This window comes from Suillus clintonianus, assembly GCF_016758775.1.
Source record: "Suillus clintonianus strain FC179 chromosome Unknown DEU56scaffold_26, whole genome shotgun sequence".
NCBI classification, from domain to species: domain Eukaryota; kingdom Fungi; phylum Basidiomycota; class Agaricomycetes; order Boletales; family Suillaceae; genus Suillus; species Suillus clintonianus.
Genome location: NW_024539250.1, coordinates 33,395 through 49,327, shown reverse-complemented (window position 1 = coordinate 49,327; position 15,933 = coordinate 33,395). Strand labels below are relative to the sequence as shown.

Sequence of the window (15,933 nt, the reverse complement as noted above, 5' to 3'; positions counted from 1 at the left end):
CTACAGGGTGAGACGGTTCCGAAGTAACGTATCTTGGTCCCATTATAATTTTTTGTACTGAACGTGATTTGGTAGTGGAACTTGTGGAGGGCATCCAGGAATTGGACACTCTGGGGCCAAAGTCTGGGGCGGACTCTGGGGCCAGAGTCTGGGGCGCATGGTTGTTTCAGTCGGAGCTTTAATATGTTGCGGCTGACATACCACGTAAGCAAATGGACGGTGGTATTATGATGTCAGCCAGCGTGCCTCTCATCGATAATAGATAGTGCGACACCTCTATCAATGCCAGCGCCATCGATGTCGGCTGCAACCCCACCCGACATCAGTCAACTGTTTGCCTCGATACGAGAACATCCACCACTAGCCCACCTCTCATTCAACAACTTTGCCACCTTCCTTCGCCGTGCTAGCATACTCAAGGAGGACATCCTCCAACCACAGCCATATGACGTCTCTATCTTCTGCGCACCCAACGTTCTCCCACCAAGTGTGACGTGCTTCCTTGCGGCCTCTCTGGACATGCCGCCAGATGTAGTTGATGTCCTGTGGTCTTTCACAAAGGATATTGTGTGGGAGCTGCCAAGTAGCGCCGAGGCAAGCACAGACGATGAGGCTGCATTCAAGATCTATGGCCATGAGCTAGGACTCAGTAAGTTTTTGTTGCTTTTCTTAATCGTTCTGACACGACCAACAGCCAAACATGTCTTATACCCTCCCGTCAAGATTTGTATGAACCACGAGTGCATTGCATGGCAGCGTGGAACGCTGCTGAAGAAGGAAGAGCCACGTCGCATCGTTTTATTCACTCATGGCGAAGGGGCGAAGCCTGGCTGGACAGTACACCTGAGGTGCCGATGTAAGTCCATCGTACTCGCTGAAGCTCACCCTGATTGCTAACATTGATAAAGCTTGCAACACGAATTATCAGGCCAACTATAGCGTTAAAGGCACGCTTCGAACATACTACCAAGGGATACCGCAGTTCATTCAAGTCTCCGACCATCAGTTTGTCGAGCTGCAGCTTGCTATGCAGTGGATGGATTTGATGCAGATCGCGTACGTCCCTCTGTTTGTTTCTCGTTCTGCTATTACTTGATAGTGGCTCCCTTTAGCGTTTCAGCCACCAATTGCGCCAGCCTGTATGCAGTTGCCCAGGCCCGTCGCGACCTTCGCAACGACGGCGCCGATCAGTGGCAATTTGGCAGCGCTCTGACGACAGAGCAAGTCTGGGACTGCTTCACGCTGCTCGCCCTGCTCGACGATCATCATCAATGGGACGAATCACTTGTTGTGGCTCACGACGGTGATCAAAAAAACCGGTTCACAAAGGCTATGTACGCACGCAACAATCGCATCATTCTGCGAGGTCAAGACGAGCTCCCCCACGCTTGCTTTGGATGCATGCGCATCTTCGAGTCACCAGATGGTGCGCTTCGCCGAACCGAAGTTATTGTCACTGATGGTGTGACGGTTGGACGCCCCTGCTGTGCTATCCCGCGGTGCAAAAACCCTCTCGACAACAATCGACATCGATATTGTGCAGAGCATTGTCGACTCGAGACCGTTTGTGCTGTCGATGGCTGTGATCAGCCTGTTGCAGTCAATACCGAGACAGGCAAGAATCGCAAGGCCTGCGACGATCCAGTCCATCTTCGCATGGAAGCCGCCAACAACGAATCAACGCACAGCGGGAAGACCAAAACCCAACGTCAAAAAATTGCGAAGTTGAACGATGCTATCGCCACCCACATTTCTAACCTGCCCACTATTCCAACGGACGAGGACATCCCTCTTCAAGATGTCGAAGAATGGTACGAGCACGACAATGCCTCTGGTGCTATACGTTTTCGCCAGGCACCTATAACGACTTCGACTGGAGTCTCGGATCATCATGTCCCCTCAACGGATGTTGACGGGTGTAGCGCCAAGGACCTGCAACCCAAACTGAAGGCTATCTTCCGTCGTCAGCGCACAAACAACGAGCAGCTTGTTGTTCGGCCTTGTGGGATCATCTCCGGTCGTGGTACAATGTACCATCATGAGGCCGTCTCGAATGTGCTGGTAGGTTCGTCTCACTGTTGGAGGACTCATGCTCACTCGTCATCCTAAGATTATGGTCGAGAAAATGTTCTCCCTTCCGCGTGCACGTAAGCCACAACACATGATCTACGACTCCAACTGCAACGCGTTGCGTGAAGTTGAGAGTCGTAAAATCACATTCTTCGAGGGGATGGGAATGTGCGTTGACGCCTTCCATCACAAGACCAAGCATAAGGCTAGTGACGTGTTCTGTCGTGAGCGCTGTGACATGAGGGCCTACCCTGAGCTTGTTGACGAGGATGGGAAGTACTATTTTAACTCGTCGATCGCGGAGCAAACGAACGTTTGGTTTGGCGGTTTTCATAACATCTGTCGAGAGATGACACCAGTGAAGTATGATTTTTTTCTTGATGAGATGATCCTTCGTCGAAACCGTATGACTGTAGCAGCCCTTCACGTACAAGGAAAGCTTCCCCACCATCCACCTGTTATTCTATCTTGATGTAACTAGTACTCCAGCTCTTGTCTCATCACACATGGAAAAAACGCGCAGCATAGCATGACAGAACAAACAAATCAATTGGCAAGACAAATACACAAGTGAGTAGAAGATAGAGTATGTAGAACAAATCAAGGACCGGACAAATAAACGAGTGAGTAAAAGACAGAGGGAGTGAGGACAGGTGACTGAGTAACTACTTCCGCCCACTATGTTTCTTGCTCACCTCACCTAAGGCAAGGCGCCGCGCAGCAAGATAGTTTGACCACAGGCCATCCGGTGTCCGTCCCGCTCGCTTGTGCATCTCGAGGATGGTCATCTCTGTCTCGCGCCAAGCCTTCCGGTTCTGGTGATATGTTGCACGAACGAATGGGGCACCACCAAAGACAAGACTGAAAAGTTGTTCCTGACTATAGTGAACACGGAGGTTCACATTGTCCATCTGTTGAAAGCCTACAGTCATATCAAGTGTGTACATGGCGTGCGGCCAGCCTTGCCGCTTGGCAGGATTGTATACCGGAACATGCACAGGAATGATGGATGGTGGAGCGGGCTGCTGGATCTTCGAAGGGTGAGCTGGTTGCGATGTGGGCTTGGTGGTGACGAGCGGGGGTGTTGGCGACAACGAAGCAGCACGACGAGAGTCAAAATCATCTGCCTGGTGAGCCGGTTGCGATGTGGGCTTGGTGGTGACGAGCAGGGGTGTGGTGGTGATGAGCGGGGGTGTTGGTGATAATGAAGTAGCACGACGAGAGTCAAAATCATCTCCCTCGAGGTCTGCATAGGACTGTGATTGAGTTGGAAGATAAGGGGGTGTCAGCGACAGCGAAGTAGCACGACGATAGTTGAAATCATCTTCCTGCAGGTCGAAACGTGCTCGTGTTGGGGTGGGTGTCTCCTGCCCGGGGCTGGGATTCCAGCGGCGCTTGCCCAACGAGCGCTTTGGCGTGAGCTGCACGTCGTCCACAATCTCGACATCAGACGATGCTGTCTGCGGCTGCTTCTTCTTCCAGCGTACACCATCTCGCTCACCTTTGATGTTGAACCGTGCATGGGAGGGGCGATTCAAAAGCTTCGAGGACTTGAAGAGCCCATCGAAATCAGCGCACTCGGTGACACCGTGACGTCGGATGAATACGTGGCATCCTGAGTCGAGCGTGAACGTGTGCGTAAGCACTGATGGGATCCACCCTCAGAGACCATCTTGCTTGAGATTTCCTCCTGCGCGCGCGCGTTAAGATCACCAGCCCATAAAGGGTCAAGTTGATCTGTCACCCGAGGGGCCTTGGAAAGCTTATGTACCGGGAACGCTCGCGTAGTCAACACAGTGTCATCCCTCTGTTGAGGTGGGAAAAATGATGGTGGTGGTGTACATATGCGTGATGGTGTTTGCGTGGGAGATGGTGCAGGTAGCTGAGATGGGTTCGGAGCTGTGAGGAGGTCATGAAACGATGCAAAGGGAGCTGGATGTCCACCAGTGGCAGTCATTGATGCTTCGAGTGCCTGTTGAAGATCACGATATCCATAACCCGTTTCCGTGTCGTCGGTGTCAAAGAAAGGTTCGCGAGTCTCAGCATCCTCGAGGTAAAACACACTATTGTCGTCCACTGGTTGTACGTCCACGCGCTGATTATGTGCCTCCGTGCCATGAATCGGACATCCTCCACTGTCCGTGCAATGGCTGAGGCACATCCCTTGCGGACACCGCAGTGCACTGGCTCTGCGGCAAAAAGGGCCTATACATCGGCCCCCCCGCTTCCTCGGCTTCTTGTTATTCTGCTGAGGATGAGAGGAAGTCGAAGGTTGAGTGGAAGGGAATGTGGTTGAAAAGGCGTCACTCGAGGAGGTAGATGCTGTTGGCTGTGAACATGCAAGAGTCGGTGATCCATAAGGGATTAGCGCCATGATGTCAGGACGTGCCAGAAGCTGAGGGAAAAACTTGTAGAATGTGCAGGACCGGGAGCGATGCTGGCAAAATGGTCAACATGATACCCCCCGACGAACCCTCATGCCAGAGAGCACATACCATAGCCATGGGCTTGCCTTCATTGCCGTTCTTGTCACTGCGGCAGATAGTGATGGGGACAGAGCCACCACAGCTTTCACAGTCAGTGACGAGCCCGATAGCAGAATGGCGCAGTGCGAATCTGGACAGAAAGGCAAGATCCTTTTGCTGCAATGAAGACATGACGAGGCGGGCACGGGCGTGCAGTAAGAGGAGCGGGCGAGCAGGCAACACAGGAAGGGGGCAGATAAGAACGATGAGCAGGAAGGACAGCGGCGGGCATGGCATAACCATCAGGCATACTGGAGGCGGAGCATGAATACAGCATTCTAATGGCAGCTGCATGTGGGCGGGCAGCGGCAGGCGGGAGGCGGGAGGTGAGTGCATTGCAAGGCTCGTCATCGAGCGATGTTTGATGTTTAAACTCCGCTGGTCTCTGCCGGACTTGCCGATGGGCCCCAGACACTGGCCCCAGAGTCCGCCCCAGACTTTGGCCCCAGAGTGTCCAACTCCCTGACTTTCTGAACTTGTGGGGGGTGTGTGTCATCTTCCGGATTCCGAGTCCCAATGCACAATTGCAAGCCGTTAACGCGTTAACGACTGTTAACGATCATCAGCCCTACTGCAAACGATATTTTCCAAACTATATGTCGTGCCCATTGACCCCAAGAATATTGCAGGAAATTCTGCTCCAGGTGTCGATCCAGCAACCTTGTGGTCTTTACTTCCTCAGGCTCAGAAATCTACGAAGTACCACCCTTCTATGGGACTCCCGCGCCCGACGTAACTGTATTTGTGTCACTTGGTGAATGATTATACTCCAAAACTGGTGGTGTGGGACGAGAATTCATCCGCAAAGCCGTTGGCGGTGGTGTGAAGAGTGCTAAGGGACTTGGAGATGGTGTTTCTGAGGCTGTTGTCGATGGATCAACAGACCTTCATGCTACTGGTAAGATATAGTTTGGTCTACATATTGCCTTATCCCAACTACCTCTCCAAATTGTCGCTCACTTCGCGCTGTACAACTTCTCGCTCAAAATGTTACCTCCATCGGTATTCCACCCACGAGGCACATCTGGCATGCCGAAGAACATCTCCACGAATGTCACCCTCGCAAGAACGGTAATTTCGTGGAATGGGACAGAATTTACGCTATGAATGGCAAATCTGTTGAGGTCGACAACACGGATGCTGAAGGTCATCTCGTTCTAGCTGGTCCGTACTCCTGCTATCCACTGACGTCATCAGGAATTCTAACTTTCTCAAAGACGCGTTGTACTGCGCATCAACCGAGTTCAAGCCGCACACGGTCATCGATGTTGCCACTCTTACCTGGTATGTATCATATTGATTGCTCACACTTTTCAGCTTTAATTTATAAGTTATTCATAGGGCTATGGATACCGCACTGGGTGTCTCAGATCAACACCGGTGTTTTTATGGTACGTCATTGCATTGTTGCCTACCGAGGCGTCTTTAACCAAACTCTTGTATCAGACCTCCCGTGCCCTTTGGAACCGACTGGGTGTTGCCAGAGAGAGCAAGTACGATCGCTTCTTTCGCATGCCCCTTGACGAACATTATAGCCCATAAAATCTACTCTTGTAATGCTGATTGGTACAATGTCAGTCACCTATCTTGATGCGAGCGTTGCTTGAATTTGACGTTGTCTTTTTTCAAATGGGCGGGAAACCAGCGGGTGCATGCACCGGTGCGCTATTCCTTAAGGCGTTTGTAGATGGCACCGAGGCCAAGGATGGGCAGTAACTTTCTGTCTGGTAGGCTCGCCTTGGTATTTGGTGAAAAGAATGTACTCTTTATTCGATTTCAAGTGCAATCTAAACCACGACGTTGTTCGCAATGCGCCCTTTATCACGACCCCTCTATCATTAGTTTCTGATTGCTGATCACTGCATTCTAGTTCACGCGCCCATCACCATACCAAGAAAAAGGAATGACTGGGCGTCTTGTTTGGTAAGTCGTCTTAAACAAATTGTAGGAGATGGATTTATCTTATATCATCGTTCAGTGCATTGGTAGAATATATCAGATATTTCTCGAGTCAAAGATGGGATGCATGAGCAAAGATGTGTATTGCTCACTACGCTAGGCCGCTATTTTGTGCATTTTCCAAAACGTCGATGACCTTCACAGTGAAATCTGTATGCGCAGTACGACAGAATAAGATTGAATGATTACTTGATTTGTGTGGACTAACTGTCTAACGTTTGGGGACTGTGCCTTGTTCACCAGTGTAATCGAAAGGGCATCGATACATGATCGTGTAAAGAGCACCTGCTAGGATATGTCACTGGCCGGTTCACTCAATGTATTTCAACAATGCAACGCCAACAGTACTGTGGCACTCCTTCCTGGGGACCAATTGGTCGAAGAAACCTGGATGAATGTTGATTCCCCACTTTGTCTTCAGGAATAGTCGTGACAGGCAATCGCTGCCCCGATATGAGTCGATCATTCCTGCATACATGCATGCGCACTGGATCTCGTTGGGTAACATATCACACCAAAGGACAACGGCTGTAAGGTTATCTCAATGCTAATGGATTCGATTATACAGGAATATAAAGACAACGAAGCTGGAGCAGAGCGTGACTATTAAATTTGGCCATGATACATCGTCTAGGACAGTAGCAACACTGAGCAGCGAATACGATCAACTGGGAGCAAAAGTTCAAACATGATTCATGTATTTCTATCTGACCTCTCCATACATCAACTGCCGCAATAATATCATTGTGGAGTACGGCTAGATGTGTCGAATTTAGAAAATGCGAGGGATGGACAGGAAAGACTAAGAACTCACGCATCTCGGCAATTCGACCATTGTGTCCCGTGTGCCATGCAGCTCAAATCAAGCTCGACACGTCCTCTTGGGATCACTAGTGCAGTGCCAAGAGAATAAAATGTGGATCGGGAAGCGTGGGGTACCCAGAAAAGAAGCCGACGATTGGGTCCCACCACCCATCCATCAGCTCCCAACAAGAAAGGAGTTGAATCGGAATCATGACAAGGGGTGCCCTCAAGCAGGTCAGCGGGGTTGCGCAGCGCATGTCCCAAGGTGGATGAGAAGCGAATGAAATAATTGTTCCAAGTGTCGGATATAACAGGAGACGGACTCTCCTGTGTGCGAGGTGTTATGTTTAGAGAGAATGCGGAGGAAGGTGGCTCGGTGGAGTCGTGGAATGGCTGCACTACGTCCCACAGCCGGACAGTGTTATCGAAAGAACCAGACGCGATGCGAGCACCATCCGGTGAGAACGAGACTGACCGAACCCAAGAAGTGTGCCCCTCCAAAGGCTGACCTAATGGCTGTCCCGTTGCTGCATCCCACAGCCGGACAGTGCTATCATCCGAACCAGACACGATGCGAGCACCATCCGGTGAGAACGAGACTGACCGAACCCAAGAAGTGTGCCCCTCCAAGGGCTGACCCAATGGCTGACCCGTTGCTGCATCCCACAGCCGGACAGTCTCATCCTCCGAACCAGACGCGATGCGAGCACCATCCGGTGAGAACGAGACTGACCGAACCCAAGAAGTGTGCCCCTCCAAAGGCTGACCCAATGGCTGTCCCGTTGCTGCATCCCACAGCCGGACAGTGTAATCATCCGAACCAGACGCGATGCGAGCACCATCCGGTGAGAATGAGACTGAGTGAACCGGATAAGTGTGCCCCTCCAAAGGCTGACCCAATGGCTGTCCCATTGCTACATCCCACAGCCGGACAGTGTTATCCCAAGAACCAGACACGATGCGAGCACCATCCGGTGAGAACGAGACTGACAAAACCGACTCAGTGTGCCCCTCCAAAGGCTGACCTAATGGCTGTCCCGTTGCTGCATCCCACAGCCGGACAGTCTTATCCTCCGAACCAGACGCGATGCGAGCACCATCCAGTGAGAACGAGACTGAGTAAACCGAATCAGTGTGCCCCTCCAAGGGCTGACCCAATGGCTGTCCCATTGCTGCATCCCACAGCCGAACAGTGTAATCATCCGAACCAGACGCGATGTGAGCACCATCCGGTGAGAACGAGACTGAGTGAACCGACTCAGTGTGCCCCTCCAAAGGCTGACCCAATGGCTGACCCGTTGCTGCATCCCACAGCCGGACAGTGTTATCCCAAGAACCAGACGCGATGCGAGCACCATCCGGTGAGAACGAGACTGACTGAACCCCTGAAGTGTGCCCCTCCAAGGGCTGACCCAATGGCTGTCCCGTTGCCGCATCCCACAGCCGGACAGTGTAATCATCCGAACCAGACGCGATGCGAGCACCATCCGGTGAGAACGAGACTGACTGAACCCCTGAAGTGTGCCCCTCCAAGGGCTGACCCAATGGCTGTCCCGTTGCTGCATCCCACAGCCGAACAGTGTAATCATTCGAACCAGACGCGATGTGAGCACCATCCGGTGAGAACGAGACTGACTGAACCCCTGAAGTGTGCCCCTCCAAGGGCTGACCCAATGGCTGTCCCGTTGCTGCATCCCACAGCCGGACAGTCTTATCCCAAGAACCAGACGCGATGCGAGCACCATCCGGTGAGAACGAGACTGAGTAAACCGACTCAGTGTGCCCCTCCAAAGGCTGACCCAATGGCTGTCCCGTTGCTGCATCCCACAGCCGGACAGTGTTATCCGAAGAACCAGTCACAATGCGAGTACCATCTGGTGAGAACGAGACAGAGTCAACCGAAGAAGCGTGCCCCTCGATCACGGTCTGAACAGCCGCCCAGTTCAAATCACGTCCGGATGCCAGACGAAGGCTATTCGGAAACCTTGGAGTGAAATTGGCAGCGATGTTGGAGTTGATGGGGGAGAATGGTAGCGCTGATAAATACAGATGTGGCGTGCTGTGCAAAATCATGCCGCCAAAGATTTGAACGAATCTCTGCACATCCATTGCAGTGGACAGCACATCTTCGTATACAGAACGGCCCTGCGGGTTGTTTATGAACTTTTCGTCCACCATTGCCTAACGAGCAAGTGCTCACCTTCAGCCACTGGGAAATCAGCGGACGTGCGGCAAGTGCGAGGGCAAGTGCGTTCAAAAGGCCAAGTGCTTCAATCCAGAAAAGCAGCCGCTCGTGGACGAAGAATGATCGTATTTCATTTGCGAGCTCCGTGTCAAAGTCTGTTGCTTGTACGTGCGTAGCCCAGAATCGGCAGGAATAGGACAAATGTGGGGAAATGGACGTTTCGATTCGTTGAGGAAGCCCCGTGTCTTCACGGTTAGGGATATATGAAGACTTCAAATCACATATATTGAAACCAAGGCCATGTTCCATCACTCGAAGTGATGCAAATGCAAGGTCGCGCTGTACGTCGGTCACCTCGATGAAAAAGTCTCCGCTGGACGATTTGTCTGTCAGGAAGTCACGGAAGGATGCATGAAGCGGTCGGATGGCTGAACATGAGTTCGTGGTGCCGCTGAGAAGGGATCCCATGTGTTTTATGATGTCCATGTTGTCATGCTTGCTTCGGTCTGGAAAGTGGCTCCGCATGGCATTGAGGGAGTCGAAAGGGAGTGGTTCAGCTGTGCCAAGTATCTGTCCCATCATGGAACGAAACCCTGCGAGTGCTTCTTCATATTCGTCACCGTAATATTGATCCTTCTTCATAATTTCTTTCAAAATGACCTTATAGATATCGTCCAACAAGTTTGTCTGCTTTCCTGCCCTGCGCTTCACGAGATCATCGAAACGCGACATTTTGCGTACGCCGGCAGGGGTATCTTCGATGTGTCCACACGCAAGACGCGCCCACTCAAAGAGTCCATCGGCTTTTGCAGCGAGGGGTGCAAGATCTATGTCCTGAAACTCTGGTAGCACTTTCAGCTCATTAGACACGAAGGCGTGAATGTCGCGCTCCACGACTCCTGGTTGAATATCGTCCATGGATAACCGTAGAATATGACCAGCACCTTCAAATTCCGTTTCGATATCGTGAAGCGGGCGCGAGGTAACCAGAATCCGAAAGTTGGATGGGAGTTCAGTGATGTTAGGAAGTCCTTTGTCCTGAAGTTTGCCGGCAAGTATGCGGAGAAGGTCCCGCCGCGTTTTCTCCCCACCGCTCTCGTCCAGCGCTTCAATCACAATCAAGACAGGCCCTACACTTGACGCGGAGAACTTCTTTAGTGGGTCCACGACAAGCTTCTCCCACTGCTGAAAGATATCCGTCGAATTCTTGAGTGAAGTGTTATTTTTGACCGCATCTGCTAATCCTCGTCTTATCTCCGGATCACAATCAGCCAGGTCACGAGCGATGGTGGTGAAAACATTTTCATGGCGCGTCACTTGGGCCCTGTCGAAGCAAAAACACGACCCGAGCCTTCCCCTGTCTTTGAACCTCTTGGCAATCGTGTGAGCGATGGCTGATTTGCCCTTGCCTGCAGGGCCAGATAACCACAACACACGCTGAGCAGCATCGTCGCTGCTGTTGATCCATTCTGTAATCTGGGAGAGAATGTCGGTGCGCGTTCCTGGTAGACACTGTTTCCTAGTATCTAGTCCTGCGTCCTTTGCATAGGCGATATCGCTGAGATCCATTGTGTCGCCTGCAGAAGTGTGAGGAGGCGTAACAATTGGAAGCACGTCCGAATACTCACCCGCACATTGAACAAAGATGGCTACGTCCAGAAGAGCTCGGTCCCGAAATTTCTGCATAAGCCTATCCAAAGCGTCGCTGTACTGTTGAATCATAGCCTTAGTTGCCGAGACCAAGTGTTTCCCCAGTCTTTTCCCTATAATCAAGGTAGAAGATTAAGAATGAGCGAACACGATAGCTCGCGACTCACAATAGCTCCTTATCTCTGCATAATCCCTGATGAAATGGGCGCACTCTCGAGTCTGATGTGCGATCTGTCCAACAATGTCACCCATCGATTCAATCTGGCCAAGAGTGTCGTCCAGGGTCATGAAGGTATCTACTTCACTTAGTTTCTTCAAAAGGTCGAGTACCAAATTGTCGCGCTCCGCTTGAGCGAGAATGATCTACATGAAGTTATAACTTCTGAGAAGGACACAGAACTCCGACACAACGGAACGTACTTTGGATGCAGCAGAAAGTACGCCCAGCGCCATATTTACGTATGGATGTACCTACACCTTGGTTAGTTCTGTACCAACTAAGGAGAGCGGCCCATACATTCGCGATCTTCTTAATGATAGTGTCGAAAATTATGAGGGGTTGGAGGTATGTGGTCTGGAAGTTGTCTGCGGTAGCAAGACCTGCTGGGGCATTGTTGGCGGCGTCCGCCGCAGATAGCGCAGGTTCCCCGAGTATTTTCATGTGTCCTGCAGCGTCTTCGGCGCCAACCGATTTGGGACCAGATGTTTCATCCACACCAGGAGGGGTGGCAAGAACCTGCACGACCACTGGAATTTAGAGACGAAGACTAAATAATTTGACGCAAGTACCTTCGAAGTAAGTTCTCTGGATGAGCCTTGGTCGATGCGACCACCGGGACCCCCAGTTGTGGTGGGACGCGTGTCGTCGGCGGGAGGATTCAAATGCAACGTGTCCTGGGCGCCTCTGAGAAAAACTGAAGGATAAAGAGTTCGAACACCTACCTCGATATTCTGATTCGGTGCACTTTGAAGGTCGATGTCCTGAACCGCAGGAATGGCCTTCCGGGAACGCTTCAAGCATTTCCACACAATGTTAGCCATATTCAGAATCCGGACAATTCAGTGATCTACTCACAGAAATTTTCTTAGGGATACCTTTGATAAATTTCCGCATGGCTTGCCGGACTCGTCTATGGGGTCGGTTCTGGACGAAGAACGTGTCAGAGGCAGGGATGTTGAATGTATTAGCGCTCATTCATAGTGAATGAGCTCATGGGAACACCTTGACATACCGAGTTTTCACCAGCGGTTACTGCGCAGACTTCTGGAGGAGGATCTAGCCTTTGTCCTTCGCTTTTAATGGCGATCGATTAGTGTGAGCGAAGTGCGGGTGCAGCAAGTAGTGGGTGGGGGAAGGGAATAAACCTCTGGTCATGGGCCGATCTGATAGCCTTGACAGCAAGCTTCGAAGCATATTCTAGCGCTAATCACGATTACGGACCATGGTATTGCCGAAGGAACAGCGAGGGAAAGAATCTAGACGAACTCGGGATATAAATGATCCGGGTGTTGATTGAAATCAATGCACAATTGATTCACTATGCCAGATGCTAGTAGCATGCCACGCAAGGTAGGTACATGCAAAATTATGTGTCGGTCTACGTTCAGACTCTGCGTGTGGCTGGAACAACATTTCCGCCTGCGACGCAGCGCAGAACAGTTGGCGCTTACTGGTGAGTTGTGTTCCTTGAATGCGGACTTGAGCATGTGTACATACCTCCGCACCCTTATATCTGAACTCGCAGATCGTCATGATTGAATAGTGCAGAGTCCAGAAAGATCAATTAATGCATGCTCGCGGTTGGAATTCGTCTGCAGTCTCCCCTAGCCAGACCATATAGAAGGAAGACAGTCGTTCCTTCTTGTAATTCGTCCGGGGCTTCAATATTGCTTCAACTTGATATTCAATGCCATTTTAGGCTTTGGGCAGGTGAAAATTGACGCGGGTCCAGCGTGACGCCACTTTTGTGATGCGGCACTGTCACATCTAATTAACGATGCCAGGACAAGCGGAAAGAGGAAATGTTAACGTTCTAAGCCGCCTTCACATCCTTTTTGAGAAATTGACATCGACTTCACATTTAGTCTTTGCTCGAGCTCGCTGTGTTGCACGACTAGTTCTATCTGCCGGGGCGATGGTGATGCAGTTGGTCAAATGACGTTGAAGGTAAGTGCATACGTTAATATCAGTAATCGGCTCAACTGTGTATGTATACAGTTGAACCGAAATTTGCGGGGGTAGCTTTGCCTGATGGGGCCGCCTTATCTCACATATTGCCCAAGGAGGCTGGCTAACTTATGCCGGACCCAGTGCCATGCCTCGTGTTGCGGTTTGCATACGAGCCTAGTTGCAGAAAGTGACCGATGACGGCACGTCGCTTATTATATGCTCCGAGAGGACGATGATATTAAGAACTTGGGGAACAACTTGAAACCTCAGAAGTCGACCCACCTGTTATTTGTTACATGTCTACTGGCATGATCATCCTCTTTGTGACTGTAGTCACAATTTACTTCTACAGCCGTCGGCGCAGTAGATTACCACTACCTCCTGGGCCACCTCCAAAATTTTTCACCGGAAATGTTCATCAACTGCCGAAGAAGGAGCCTTGGCGGATGTATGCTACGTGGGCTGAGACCTATGGTGCGCATTGTCCAATTTTCGATTTGCTGCGAGACTCGCTGATCTATTTCTCACAGGACCCATATTCTCCTTCCGTGTGCCTAACCGGCAGTTCATAGTGCTCAGCTCCCTAAAATCAGCCACTGAATTGCTCGACTCACGTGCCACTACGTATTCTGATCGTCCAATAATATGGATGTACACAGAACTCGCGAAGCGCAGCCTGCCCCCGTTCAATATATCTTTCAATCACCCGTATTTCAAGAAGTATCGCACGGTCTTTAAATTCAGTCTGAGTCCTCGCACGATACAAAGCTACCAGTCGCTTCAAACTGAACAATCTCGTGTGCTGCTTAATGATTTGCACCAGAACCCTGAACAATTCGCCGATCACATTAGAAGGTAATTTTTAGTGACTACTTGTTTCAGTCGTTTCTCATTCGAGGTGCAGGAACGCAGGCGCCATCGTACTTAATCTCGCATACGGCTGGAAGGGCACCGAGAGTGACGATTATTTCCTTGCTATCTTGCGAGAATGCGATGACATCAGCACTGTCCTATTACAGCCTGGACGTTGGTTGGTCGAAGTGATACCATCATGTAGGTCATCCTTTCATTTTCGGAGTGATTATGAAGCTAAGCTAGTGAACATGAGTACGTTTCATACCTTCATGGTTTCCAGGGGCAAGTTTCAAGCGCGTGGCCTTTGATCTCGGGCAAAAGTTAAGTAGGCTTGACACAATGTTATTTGACTGGACCAAACAGCAAATAGTAAGTTTGCGAGGTGTTCTGTTATTGGAGTTCTAACCAATTGTCATCCGTCGCTCAGCAAAGCGGCAGCTATACGCACTCCTTCGTTTCAGAACAGCTCCTTCCAGATGATGGGTCCACGGTCGGTGCTCAACACGAAGAAATCGTCAAGTGGTGCAGTCAAGGGATCTATAGAGGGGGAGTAGATACCGTAAGATATTTTTTACACCCTCCCTTATGTGGATTTTGAAACGATCACTGGCATGAGCAGATAGCATCATCTGTCACATCTTTTATTCTGGCGATGATGCTCTATCCCGAGGTGCAGAAGCATGCGCAGGCAGAGATCGATTCCGTCGTGGGCCAGGACCAATTTCCCACCTTCGAGGACAGAAACAAGCTCCCGTATATTGGAGCGCTCATCCTCGAGCTCCTCCGATGGGCACCTGTGGCTCCGCAAGGTCAGCCACATGACTTTTGTCTTCGTTTCCGCTCACCCTCAGTGACACAGGACTCCCGCACCACGCAATGAAAGAAGATGTCTACGAAGGGTACCGCATACCCAAGGGTGCGACCATCGTCCCAAATATTTATTCCATGTCCCGGGATAAAGAGATGTACCCCGACCCATTGGAGTTCAGACCCGAGCGTTTCCTGGGTCCCTCGCCCCAATTGGACCCACGCAAGTTCGTCTTTGGGTTCGGGCGCCGTGCATGCCCTGGTGCGTGTCATTTGCGTGACAGTATCCTGGCCGGAATTGAACAGTGGCCTCTTCAAAATTTCAGGATTTCATTTTGCTGAAGCATCATTGTATATCAATATTTGTTGTATTCTTGCTGCGTTCACGATCGCCAAACCGCTTGATGAGAGAGGAGAAGAGATCACACCTCCTGCAGAGTTCGAGAGTTTTGGTGCGCTCTGGTAATACATCCCTCCATGAGCCTAAAACATATTCTTACACACCGAAAGGTACCCTAAGCCCTTCAAGTGCAAGTCCATCCCAAGGAACAAGGATTTGTTGGCAACTCTTTCGCAATGACCAGGACATTAACCCACTTGAAGTAAACTCCACAGATTAGTGAATTTCTACCCCGTCGCTACGGTCACGCAGCCATATGGTTTTTCTCGTCAGTAGCAAACCTCATCGAATTGAATACCGTCGATGTAGCCTATGGACTCGGACAAACGCTCGTCTTTACCCTATGTCCGCTCTCGTCGTCATTTCGCTATGTTCACGTTTCCTGCTGTCACGCCCATAACAAGTCAGAATTTCTTATCAGATCACAGCTGGGTGTTTCTCTTGAACTAATACGCCTCAATTTGCTTGGTTCCTCAAATCGCTGACGGAAGTTTCGTGTTCCGTTAGA

General features: G+C 50.7%; 4 protein-coding genes across 4 annotated transcripts; 3 read left to right on the top strand and 1 right to left on the bottom strand.

The window, feature by feature from the left end:
• Positions 1-253: 253 nt before the first annotated feature.
• DEU56DRAFT_796546 (uncharacterized protein) lies at positions 254-2,703 on the top strand. Its single transcript, XM_041352899.1, has 5 exons — positions 254-649; positions 695-856; positions 909-1,056; positions 1,113-2,061; positions 2,111-2,703. The coding sequence occupies exons 1-5, from the start codon at positions 283-285 to the stop codon at positions 2,540-2,542; spliced, it is 2,058 nt and encodes a 685-aa protein (XP_041209640.1). The 5' UTR covers positions 254-282; the 3' UTR covers positions 2,543-2,703.
• A 32-nt stretch (positions 2,704-2,735) lies between these two features.
• Positions 2,736-4,931, bottom strand: DEU56DRAFT_940992 (uncharacterized protein; the record flags this gene model as incomplete). The annotated part of the gene is made up of 3 exons (XM_041358911.1): positions 2,736-3,685; positions 3,730-4,507; positions 4,566-4,931. The coding sequence occupies 3 exons, from the start codon at positions 4,929-4,931 to the stop codon at positions 2,736-2,738; spliced, it is 2,094 nt and encodes a 697-aa protein (XP_041209639.1).
• Positions 4,932-5,698: 767 nt separating this feature from the next.
• On the top strand, positions 5,699-6,311 carry DEU56DRAFT_911485 (uncharacterized protein; the record flags this gene model as incomplete). The annotated part of the gene is made up of 5 exons (XM_041357297.1): positions 5,699-5,759; positions 5,813-5,879; positions 5,937-5,986; positions 6,042-6,088; positions 6,174-6,311. The coding sequence occupies 5 exons, from the start codon at positions 5,699-5,701 to the stop codon at positions 6,309-6,311; spliced, it is 363 nt and encodes a 120-aa protein (XP_041209638.1).
• A 6,939-nt stretch (positions 6,312-13,250) lies between these two features.
• Positions 13,251-15,849, top strand: DEU56DRAFT_972173 (cytochrome P450). The gene is made up of 10 exons (XM_041359477.1): positions 13,251-13,360; positions 13,412-13,837; positions 13,894-14,218; positions 14,268-14,416; positions 14,472-14,587; positions 14,646-14,777; positions 14,838-15,027; positions 15,078-15,287; positions 15,352-15,487; positions 15,536-15,849. Exons 2-10 carry the CDS (start codon positions 13,660-13,662, stop codon positions 15,603-15,605), a joined length of 1,506 nt encoding a protein of 501 aa, XP_041209637.1. The 5' UTR covers positions 13,251-13,360; positions 13,412-13,659; the 3' UTR covers positions 15,606-15,849.
• The last annotated feature ends 84 nt before the right edge of the window (positions 15,850-15,933 follow it).